This window comes from Lagopus muta, chromosome 1 (genome assembly GCF_023343835.1).
Source record: "Lagopus muta isolate bLagMut1 chromosome 1, bLagMut1 primary, whole genome shotgun sequence".
NCBI lineage: Eukaryota > Metazoa > Chordata > Aves > Galliformes > Phasianidae > Lagopus > Lagopus muta.
The window spans coordinates 18375160-18387478 of record NC_064433.1 but is presented as its reverse complement, the minus strand read 5'-3'; the positions used below and the strand labels follow the sequence as shown (position 1 = coordinate 18387478).

General features: G+C 35.2%; 1 protein-coding gene across 13 annotated transcripts in view; it reads left to right on the top strand.

Annotated features, from left to right (window-relative positions):
- BRD1 (bromodomain containing 1) overlaps nucleotides 1-12319 on the top strand; it is a 68187-nt gene that overhangs the window by 18327 nt on the left and 37541 nt on the right. For all 13 annotated transcript variants that reach the window (XM_048935964.1, XM_048935831.1, XM_048935750.1 and 10 more), the window contains one exon: nucleotides 9252-9408. In XM_048935964.1, the coding sequence (XP_048791921.1) occupies nucleotides 9252-9408 (157 nt within the window). The remainder of the gene's footprint in view (nucleotides 1-9251; nucleotides 9409-12319) is intronic.

Below are 12319 nucleotides of genomic sequence, written 5' to 3'. Positions count from 1 at the left end.
GACCCTGACACAGAAAGGATGCCATCATCAGAATTTTTTAACAGTGTTTTTGGTTGCCAGGAATAGGTATATAAAGACGGTTGATTTCTAGATTTCTTTCTGCTGAGAGATTCCGTGTATGTTCAGATTCATGTTACTGCATACATGGATATTTGTTGAGATAATACATTTTAATGCTACTTTATATCATAAATGTAAAACAAAAAAAAAAAAACCCACCCATAGTTTAGAACTGTTTTAGTTTTTAACCTTGTTATGAATTTTATTGTCATCATGCAAGAAGACTCTTTCTTAAATATTCCTTTTGATAAGAATAAACTTAGTCCTGGAAAACTAATATCTAAATTAAAAGCAAAATAGAAGTGGGCACGTGAAAAGGTAAAGTTTTCTTTTCCCAACTGTCAGTCGTCCAATTTTTTGTTCTTTTTTTGTTGTCTAGAAAAGCTGTGTTTTTTGATGTGGAATAGTTAATACTAATTCATACTAATAATGAATTATGTGGAACATTTTGCATCTGTCTTCGTTTAAATTGTACCTTTAATCTATTCTTAAATACCTGGATTTTTTTTCTCTTTCCTTGGAGTTGGAATGTGATTTGCCTTTCCAGAAAACTTTAAGAAGAGCAACTAAACTATTCACATTTAGAGAAGAAACGCATATGCTCCAACTGTAAACACTGGTGCTTTTTCTTTTTCCTAAAAAAAATTGAAATGAACCTTGTTCTTTACATCTATGAAGACTGAGGAAATGCCCGGGGAGGTGTTTGGTTTGGTTTACTTTCTTCATCATTAGTACCTAGACTACGTGTATCCATGGCTGGTTTTTAGAGATGGTAGCTGCAGTACTTCATAAATGCTAATTTGAACATACCTGCTTGGAGAAACTCCTCTTGCCATTTGTGTTTATTTGAATGTAGTAGGAATATATTTTGTTTCCTTAAATGTATAAGGAATGTATGTCAAAAAATGAACATTTTACTAACACCATTTTAGTAATTCTGTTCTCTGAAATGCCTGTATTCATTTTAAGATACGTTAAAAATAATGTTGTAAAACAGTATCATCATTTCTACACAATTTTTTTTGTAACTCATGAATTTCTGTATCTACTTCTCTGTTCCTTAGATTCTCCTGTGAGTGGCTTTGAGACCTGTATTCTTTCCAGTTACCATTGTTTCTTAGCAAATATCGTGCTTGAAACTGTTTGCTGTCAAATTATATAATTAATAATAGGAGATGAATGTTTGCTTCCACTTCTTTATTTCTGCGCATCCATTTATTGTACCTCAGTTTTTCAGGATGTCTGTACTTGAGTGTCTGCTTCCAAAGATGTGGTGTGTCATGTTAGAGTGTTGAGGTGAATTCATTGCTTTCTTCTCAGTAAGTTGCTTAGCACTTGGAGTAAACCAGGGGAAATTTCCTGGGTGGATATGATTTGCATCTGGCCTTCTTGGCTGTGTAAGTGTTCTCCTTCTTCAGTCAGAGATTCTATTCAATTCTTCTTTAAATATGAAGTATTGAATTGTCAGTTATGCTGTATGGACAGTACTTGGCACACTGACACAGTAGTCAGAGTGCAGGGCCTCCTGCGGCCACCAGCTGATCAGTGTGGAAGCAGTGGCAGATCGGTTTTGCACCGAATGTGTGCGGGGCTCATATTTCACTGAATAGTATGTGGTGGTTGAATTGCACATAGTTGTATAAATATTTGAGTCTTTTTTTTTCCTTCTAATTAAATATGAAAAGTGTTTTCTTTATATTTCAGGTCTTAAAACTTCCAAGGTAGGAAATAGTGATACAGTTGAGTTGACAATCGGAAGTCTCGCTTTCTGTTTGAGTTGCCCAATACTGGCCCTGTACTCCTTTTCTTGTGAATTGTTCCCCTGTTGTTGTCTGTCGTTGTCCTTTATAATAGTTGCTTTACCCTGTGAATAAGTTACAGTTTTTCACAGCAAACATTACAGTGTTTCTCTTATTCTTCAGTGCTTGATTCTGTGGTACAAATACCATAATTTTGGTGTAGTCTCTTGATCTTGTGTTGTTAAAGAGGTGTCCAAGATGTGATTGTTTTATGCAAAACAAAGTCATTATTAGTATTTGTGTCCTTGAAAAAATGCTGTATAACTAGGATTTTGTGGGCATATACCTGAGGAGGAAGTAAATAAAATACTTAATCTTCAGTATTTTGGAAACACGCACTGAGATCCTTTGTAATATTTATGCAGGTATTTTGTTAACTGGAAGCAGATACTTTCATTTTTAGTTTCTGTTTCTACGTGATGTATATGTAGTGCCTGAAATTAAGAAAGCACTTGAAATGCTATATCAGTGCAGAAACAATTTTGTTGTTGTTGTTATTGTTTCATAATTTATCTACTAGAATTTCATAACAACGTTATGCTGTCATGGTATACTAGTCACAGGAATCTTCGTGGCCTCTAAAATGAAATATGGACCAGAAAAAAAACTGAAGGGAGAGTGGTGAAACACAGCATAACCAGAAGGGAACATTAGGAAAGAGTTTGAGACAGTGTCAGTTTGTATTCAAGGATGTTGCTACTTAATCACTTATGTGGTGTGTGAGTTTCTGGGTTTTAGAGCATTGACTTTCTCTGCCTTCTAAAAGTTTCTAAGCACGGGGACAAGAATAAGAAATACTACTTGAAGTTGAACATTAGAAAAAGCATTCAGTAATATTTTGAGGCTCAGTGTTACACAATTGAAGCCATGTAAGTCCAGATATCTATTAGCTATTTATACTTGAATATACGTGTATGTGTGTTTTCACACAATGATGTGGAAATACTTTAATTACAGGAGAACACGATGTCACCTTATGGTTGTACCTAATAATTAGATGGTGGAACCACCTGGGTGTAAAGCAGAAGAGGATGTAAGCAGTCATTCACTTCACTGATGATTTTTGTAGGACTGATCAAATCAGAACCTTTTCTGATACATCTAGAAATCATCTTTTGAAGTCAGCCTACTTTTTTTCTTCACTAAAAACATAATTCTACCCAAACCAGAAAAAGAGTACAGGAGTGAGTCCTAGCTTTGCCTCGGTGCTATTTAAAACCAACATTAATGATGATAAAAGGTACAGTGGCTTTAGAGCTTGTGTTCAAGTCAGTTAATTTTGACTTTGGTTGCCTTACTGGTAACAATTAGTACATGTATGTAAGTAAATATGACTTTAATAGGTTGTAAAAGTAAGCTTTCATTAAAAAAATAAGGTAACTTGTGTATCTGACAATAAAAGTCAGATGTGACTGATTTCTGAGAGGCAGCCCTCCCTCCCCCTCCTCATCCTTATGTTGGAAAGGATGTCTCATATTTAAGTACTTTCTTTTTGCAGGGGGGATAGAGGAAAAATCAATAGATATAATTTCCTTCTTTTTTGTCTTTATTTCACATATGCAGAACAGTGAAGATTAAAATAGAAATTAAAATATGTTAGACATTTTGTTCAGGTGCATGGTTAGCATCCTGTGATCCTCCGAGTGTTTGATTTACTGTTAGGAGGATTTAAAATTCATTACCTGAATTTAACAGTAGTAAAACTTCAAAACATTTTAAGTGGTGGTGTTTTTTGGTTTGGCTTTTTTTTTCCCCTTCAATTCTTCTGTGTTTCACCAACTGTATGAACTTTGTTTTTGTGGCAGTTAGGAGAAGTGATGCATCTTTTAAGTACTGTACAAAAATAAGAATTTCAGTAGGAACTGTTTGAAGAATGATTTCCTGTAATTTTTTTTATTCAGTAACCCAAGTTACAGAATGCACAAGAATTAGTAAATTAAGTTTTCTCTTATTACAAAGAAAAGGTAGTTTTACTTGATTCTTTAGGTTAGTACTTTAATGGGAATTTAGCTTTTGAGATAATAGTTCAAACTCATATATTGTATGGTTGTGACAGATACAAGAAAAAAAGTACAGAAAAATATTTTTAACGCTTGAAAAGTTATGACTACATAAGTTGTTTGTATAGGAAGTGGTGAAAGTATATGCATGTGATTTACTGAGAGCACTAAGGAAGTTTTCCTTAGAGGCAGCGTTTCGTTGCTGCTGTTACTGCTGGGTTTTGTTTTAGTTAGTTAATTTTGTTCATTTTGTTATCCAGAAGTTTGAAAGGTGACAAAGTTAATTGTTATGGTAGGAACTAAGTAGCTGGTTATAACTAATCAGGAATTGGCCAGAATTTATGTAGATTTTCTTAATGCTTAAGTTCAGCACTCTGCTTTCTTGTCCAGAGAAACTTTTCTCAGCTGCTTGTGCAAGTAGAGATACAGGTGCTCAGTTTCATAATCTTCTGAAGCATGGAAAAGTGTTTCCTTCATGTTCTGTCCAGTAACCTGAAGAGACTTCAGAAAGTGTACCAGTGAATAAAATCTGTATTATTAGATCTTCTGAGAATCTGAAAAAGAGATTGTAGAGGACAAATCTATTAGGTAGATTTTTAAAACATAAAGCTTTGATGCATCTCTAGAAGCTGAAGATTTCATGTACAGAGCTAGGAGGAATAGTTGGCAAGTCCCCAGAATTCATTCCAACTCCCAAAATAGAAACTTCTGTAGCTTTTTTTACTTTGTTTTTCTGCTAATTCTCTTCCAATTAGTGTCAGTGCAATCACTGTTACCATCTGTAGTTGTCTTTTTTTCCCCTCTGCTTCCCGTGAGTCTCACTGTGTTCTGCAAAACTTCACTGAGCAAGATTTAAAAGTTAAACTCCTCTTGATATTGAGTCTCCTCAGTAACAATTTATTCAATTTAGAGTTCTTGTGTTTTGTTGTGACAGCTTTTAAAAACATATCTGCAGTATTTGTATTTGAAAACAGGGGTATTTTATTTGCTCAGCAAACTGGGATTTCATTTTATTGTCCTTGGGTATACTGATTGGCATTTTGGTGATCCTAAGTACAGTTTTATGCTGGTCTTTTGCATATAGCTTTAATACAGCCATGATTGGTAAAGGAAGATACAAAATTACAGGTTGATGAAACTGGAGGCTCACGGGCCATATAGTAAAATACTATTAAAAATGATTGGTTTTAGTGGGTGTCTGGTCTTACTGATTCTTATGTGAAGACTTCGGCTGTAGTTACTATAGTAATACTGGAAAAATAATGTGCTTAGCTTTAGTGTGGAAATTTTCTCTCTGATTTATATTTTTAAAACTTGAGGACAGAGAGATGCTGCAGAAGTCTTAAGATATTAGAATACTTAATACTCTGTGATGTTAGAAAGCAAGTGTGGTCTGCAGAGCTGTTGGAGATGATTCATAGAAAAGCAGCAGTTTTCCTGTGTGAAACTGCTGCATGGTTAGTCACCAAAGACGCTGTTTTCACTCTTGTAACTGTCATAGCTGCCACAGTGACATGTAGCTGAAACTAGGAGAGGAAGGCAGTTGTGAGTAGGAAGGAGGAAGCTATGACTTTGCTAGTATGACAGCAGCAAATTTCTTGGGTTGGAGAAAAATATATTAGGTACTTAGCTTAAGGAAAAAAAAAGACAAAAAAAAAAAAGAAGAAACACAGAACTGAATTTTACTGTTCACAACCTATTCCTCTTTGACCAGTTCACTGAGCACCACTGTTGGCAGATTAGCATAGAGCAATAGATTAAAATGAAAGATCTGGCTGAAGACACTGCGTATTAACTTTCAATTTAATTTACATAAATTTAGTCTGTCTGACATTTTCAAAATGAAAGTTTTCTCTTCTGATCCTTTTGATCCTTTTGTTGTTTTTGTAAGCGTGTTGTAATTAATGCTGTAATTTACCCTCAGACTATAGTTTCAGGCTTCGAAAGCTGGTGTTGGAAAGCTTCCACTGAAAAAGTACCTCTCTCTTTTTAAAGATAAGCAGGGCATTGTAGGCTGCTTTTCCATTGTGTTTGTACTGCACGTGGCAGTGCTTTTCAGTTGGATACGAATGGGACTGGGGCACTGTATCAGCTTTCCCATTTGTCTGTGGCACCAACACAGCAGTTCTGAAGAATGTTCTTACACCTAGTTTTGGAATGTGAGGAGTACAAAGATATGCCTGGTGGTGTCAGAGCATCCAAAAGGCTGCAGTGGTCAGAGTTGCTTGAGGAAAATGGCTGGTCTGGGACAGTTCATGTATTGTTACTGTCAGTTTTACCAGCTTGAAACTGAGCACTTCTATTGAAAGACCATTTACCTAACATACCGAGTGTCATGGAAGCACCACTGGTTCTGCTCTGAGTTTAGCATAGTTGTGTTAGTTGTTTAAATATTTAGAAAGGATAATGTTTAGTATTTAACACGGTCCATTTCACAAGGTTTCTTGGGCATTTCATGTCAGCAAATTCCCTTTTATTTAAGAAACATGGACACCAAGGACAGTTCTGATCTCTTTTGCTTTCTTTCTGTGATCACTGTAGCTGTGACTTTGTCTGAGATATGTAAGGTCAGTTACGATTGAGGAGGTGATACTACTTGTATTATCTTCCAAATGTGTGTTCTACATTCCCATCATTGCGAGATCTCAGAAATAATAATCTTAGTTTCTTTGGCAGTCCCAAAAGAGATGTATACAATAGAGAAAAAAGAGAAAAGCCTGTTCCACGTAGTGAGCCTTGTCTATTTTTTCTAAAGATAAATCACTATGGGAGTTTGTGTAGTTCTGGGAGGTGACCTACCTTTCTCTACAAGTCTCACTTCTTTCTGGGGAATCCAACAGTGCTACCAGTTAGTCCTGTCTTGTGCAAGTCAGATCCTGCAAAACTACTAACTCTTCTAACAGATCTCTCTTACCTGCCCTGAATAAATAAGTTTTTTTTTTGTGTGTGTCATGGTTTTTGTTTTTCTTTTTCACACTCTTCAATAATGTAACATCTCTTGGGGCAGTTCAGTGTGAGTGTAGTATACAGCAAGCTCCTTCAAGACCTTGAAGGGTTTAAAAAATTGTTTGAGAAACTGCTTTCAAACTTTCCAACTTTGATTCTAGCTCATGTAGTAGAAAGAGACTAGTTAAAGTTTGGTGCATAACACGTGCGTAAGTTCAGTTCAAGCATTCAAGTTCACCACAGCTGAATGTATCTTTGTGAGCATGAGCCAGACTTTCCTTTTGAGGAGGCTATGTCAAGAATGGGAGCCTCAAAAAGCATTAATTGTCTGTGCTACTTCTAGGGTTCTGCAGCAGAAGGTGTCTTATTTTTCCCAAATGGTTGTATCGTCTGTCATGTAAAGTGTTTTGGACAGTAGAAACAGTAGAAGCAAGACAGATGGAAGCATCTGACTAAGCAAAAAGCTTATCACAGGGCTATGCTATAGTTAGTGGGGTTTTAGGGTATAGCAGCAGATATAATGTCTTGTATCATTCAGATAATCTGCTTTGTGGAGGCTCTTCACGTGGAAAACATCTGACCTCTGTATTTTGAGAAGTGAACTGGTGATTTGCAGTGTTTGCTACTGCTGAAGCCCGGTGTCTGAATGAAATACGAGCAGCCAGTGTTTGGTTTTATTTGGAGCATAGGAAGAGCATAGTAGATTGCTACAGCTTGCTAGGTAGTTTTTGCAGTGAATTACGTTCTATTTGTTTGTATTTTGAGAGCTGGATATCTTCTGCAGGCATCTCTCCTGAGCTTATTCTAACACTTCGCTATCATAATTATCTTAGAAAAGAATGGTTCATTATGTGAATGGGAAAATGTACTCGAAGCTGTAATTAAAGATGTTTGGTTAGTCTTGCCACATCTGATGGGCATCTTGCCAATGCACTTTGCTTCATATAGAGTTATGATTCTGAGATCTCTCCAAGCATATACTTGGCTGATGTTTTATCTTGTTTCAGTATGTTTTGCTATTTCCAAGAGAGTGACATGGCAGTAGTTTTTCTGTGTGTGTGTGTGGTGTTGATTGGCTGTTGTTCGCTTTTTGTTTTGTTTTGTTTTTAATACATTGTATAATTAACTGTTTCTGTTGTGTATGACGTTTATTATGGTCACAGCAAGGTCTTTTTTTTGTGTGTGATACATTCTCTGAAGTCAGCACAAGACTTCAAAAGGCTTTCTAAGAGTCCTTTAGGTTAAGTTAGAATTTGTCAAGAATACTGAAGAAACAAAGGACACAGTGGCACTGTATTTTGAAGGCCTGTGTTGGCACTGCCTGTACCCTGTGATGACTGAAAGTTCTGTAGCTACATTTAGGATAGCCTTGAGAAGACCTACTGCACCTTGCCTTGTACATAGTGAAAAACAGCTAGGGACAGATGCCCTTTGGTTAACTCAGGGTAGAGTTGCATGCATGTTTGTGAAACACCATACAAGCTTCCAAAATATTCTTAAAAATCATTTTACTCTAGGCTTCTCACAACTTTGCTGTTTGTTTAGGTATTTGAAAACATTTCTTCTGACACTTAGCTGAGATACTGCTTTATTCCCAATACTTAAAGGGGAAAACTGAAAAACAGTCATATGTGCATGCTTAGAATTTTTATTTAAATGTCTGTTGGTAGTGTCCTACAAAACAGACACCTCTCTTGAACTTAATTTTGTTTGGTTTGGTGTTACAGTCAACTTGACAACCTGCGATAACTCTATGGTTATGCATTGTATAATTTTCTTACAGGAAATATACTGAAGGAATAATTAACAGATTTATGTTCATTCATATTATTCTTTCTGTAACTGTTTTACATCCAGCTCAGGAGAGATCCTTTTTTGTCTCTGGCTCACCCTTTGCCCCCAGGGGAGTGAACAACCCTGCTAATAGTACAGGTAGTTGGTGCCTTGGGACATCTCGTGTTAATTTTGCAAAGGCATTAGTATCATACAAAGACAAACTTCTACAACCATCAAGGGTTTTCTGTACTTTTTAAAGATGTACTGTGTCTGAAATAAACTACTAATTCTGTGTGAAGATATTGTCAAGCTTATTTTTTATTTTCAATAAGAAAATTATTCTAAAATGCACATTAGAATTTATTCTCTGCCTTAAACTGGGATTGTTCTTCAGAAAATATATGGTCATGAAAAAACTTATGTCCTTTAGGATCAGTTAGCATTAAAGTACCTTAATATATTTGATAGAAATACGGTATCAAGCTGACCTATTTGATTATAGTCTACTGCTACTAGATAGTTGTACTGAAAGTAATGTAATTGATTGAAATTAGCCTGATGATTGTTGCTGTTGCTTCATGATTCGTTTATATATGTATTGATATTTAACTTCCATAGACAAATATGTTTTTGCTGGAAAAAATACAATATCAATTTTTCTATATTTTAGATTAAATAAGATTATGAATCAGGTGGCCATTCAGCGGAAGAAGCAGTTTGTTGAACGAGTGCACAGTTACTGGTTGCTTAAAAGGCTGTCTAGGAATGGTGTTCCTCTTTTGAGAAGGCTACAGTCCAGTTTGCAGTCACAACGAAACACGCAACAGGTACGTGATGGGAATAAAAAAATTTATCAGGAAACATAGCACCAAGTAAAAACTTAGTTTTATTCAGCACTGAGTAAAAGCTTTACCTTATTTTTAATGTCTAGTTACAAATTGAGGTCACAATATTTATTTGAATCTTTTAAGTTGTGATATACATATACATATATACATACATACATATATATACATATATATATATACACACACATACACACATACTTTTCTGTATGTATATATGTATATGTGTGTATATATATATATATATATATACATATATATACATACATACACACATACTTTTCTGTAAGATAGCCTTATGTTTTACTAAATGTTCACTAAAACTATCCTAATTACACTGACCAGATTTTATTCACTGATTCATTATGCTTTTTGGAAATAATTTTTCAGTGTCCTGTGAGTTTGAAAGATTAAAGAAAAGAAACTATTTCTAAAATATATTAAAAGATTCAAAGCAAATTTCTTCTTCGACATTTACAAAACCAGGTATTTTATGGGGTAAGGATTAAACATAATAATTTACAGTGTTCAAGTTTGAACCTTATTGTCTATATTCTTTGGTAATAACAGAACTAAGAGAAATACATGAAGTTCAAGGATTTGTTGGTTCAACTTCTAGATTCACTTTTAGCACAGTTCAGTGGAGTTACACACAAGCACAAGTTTATGCTGAAGCTTTATTCTAATGAAATGCATTCTATTAAAAAATAAAATTAAATTTCTTAAAGCTGTGTGCATTTACCAGTCAGAATTTCTGAAAGCAATTTCAAAATGTCAAGTGGAAGGTATTTGTGATCCCTGTGTAATGTTTGTTTACTAAAACAAATTTGATGGGGGAAGAAGCATTCCATGGTTTCAAATTACTTTTTAATGACTGTGCGTTAGAGCTCAGTAATGATATGCTTTTGAAGGTGATGATATATCAGTGAGCAGCACTAAACCCCAAAGATCTTGGCTTATGTAACACCTCACCTGCTGGAGGAACAAGGAAACCTCTGAAAGAATGATTTATACTGTCACTTCTTTCTCTGCTTAGAATATCATGACAGATACTGGAGTTTAAAAAAACTTGCAGCCCCATTATTTTTTTTTTCCAGTACTTAAATAATTTTTCAGTAAAAATAAGGTGTGAAAGTTGAGCTATTGCTGGTATTGTAAAGGTTGTTTGAAGCTGCTGTTTAGAAAATGGGTGATAAAAGTGCTGCTGATTAAAGTCATATCTGCAGTGAAGATTTTAGTAAGAACACTGGTTGCAGACACAGAATGGTTTTGGCTGGCTTATGAATAATAGCAGAAATGTTAATGAATTGTTGATCAAGATGCTGCGCTATCACATTAATTCTTTGGCTCTTGTTAAGTTACAGTCTCTGTGAGGAATGAGGCTGTTCCCTCATGTTCACATCCAGCATGAGTGATTTGTTGGTACAGTGACAGTGTTCCTACTGATACATAGCAACTGGTAACATTCCTTTATGGTGGGAGAGGATGAAGATGAGATCTCAATTGAAACATGATCTGTATGTCTTAGAAATGTGTCCCTCTTAGCATTAACAAATATAGGTTTTAGCTTTTCTAAACAATACAGTGCTTTGCATTCAGTAGATGAAACATCACAGTTTCTGAATTTAACTTCTGTCCTTTCTGGATTTGGTATAGAAAGATTTGGAGGAAGATTTATTTAAAAAGAAAGTCATATAAAGATCTGCTTGTCAGAAAGCTTTTGTGAAGTAAAATTTTTAAAATAAACAGTCAGAATTTTCACTAGGCAGATTAGTGGAAACTAACACTCCTATGTTGAACTCTTTTCAGCTTTCCTGAATTCGTTTCAATTGAGGCATGTGTTATACATCAGGTAATGAAGTGTAAAGAGGATTGGTGTCAGCTAGTATAACTTAAACATTACTCTGCATAGCAGTGATGCAGAATTGGAGGCTCACTATTGAACCATGAGCCAAACTGATTTTAGAGAAGGGAGGCTATGTATGCTTAACGAAAAAAAACAAGCAAGGTGCTGTTGATGTTTTGGGTCACATCAGCAGATATAAATGTACATTAGAGAGTAAGTGTTACGTTTGTCTGTACCAGGTGAAACAACTGATTCAATTTAAAAGAAATCTTAAAATATTTTTAATTGCGACTGCACCTTCATATTTAGCAAAGTACTTAAGTTTCACATGAACTATGTCAGACTTGCTCTAACAGAGTTGCATTCTTTTCTTGTTGCATCTAGGTTTCCTGACCCACCTTAAAACTGGTGTGTTTCTGTTGACTTTCAGTAGGATCAGTTCCCTAATCTGATGAATTATGCAATTACACAGGGCAAAAGAGCAGACTATTATATGGCTGCAAGCAAACAGACAACAAGCTTTCTGCTTTTGGCAGGAACCAGAACGAAATTTTGGTTCTTAAAAACAGTTAGAACTATGGGGAAAAAAAGAAAGTGTAAATATGTCAATTAACAGTTGTTGATTTTTTTCTTCTTCCCCCCACCCCCCTCCCACACACACGGGATCTGCACTCACAGATTAAGGGGTATGCAAAAGTGGCATAGTGGCAGTGTAGACATCCTGATTCAGTGAGTCTCTTGGAATTTTAAGGAACTGAAAATGTGAATAATAATATTTGTACTGCTATCACAATTGGAAACGTTAGGACCTTCAGCAGTTAAATTATTACTTGTCGAAGTCAAGTTCTAACTTCTGTAAAGAAAAAAAGATTGTCAGTCGTAATAGACATTGGGAAGTAGAAAGTTCTTTTCAAAGTAGAAAGAACTTTTCAATTATGTTTTTTGAAAAATGGAATGAGCTTTTGTTACTAGATCACTGTACTAGTGTACAGAGCTAGTTGGCAGGTAAAAGATTTTCAGTCTCAGTGAAGTCAGAGATTTGGATAA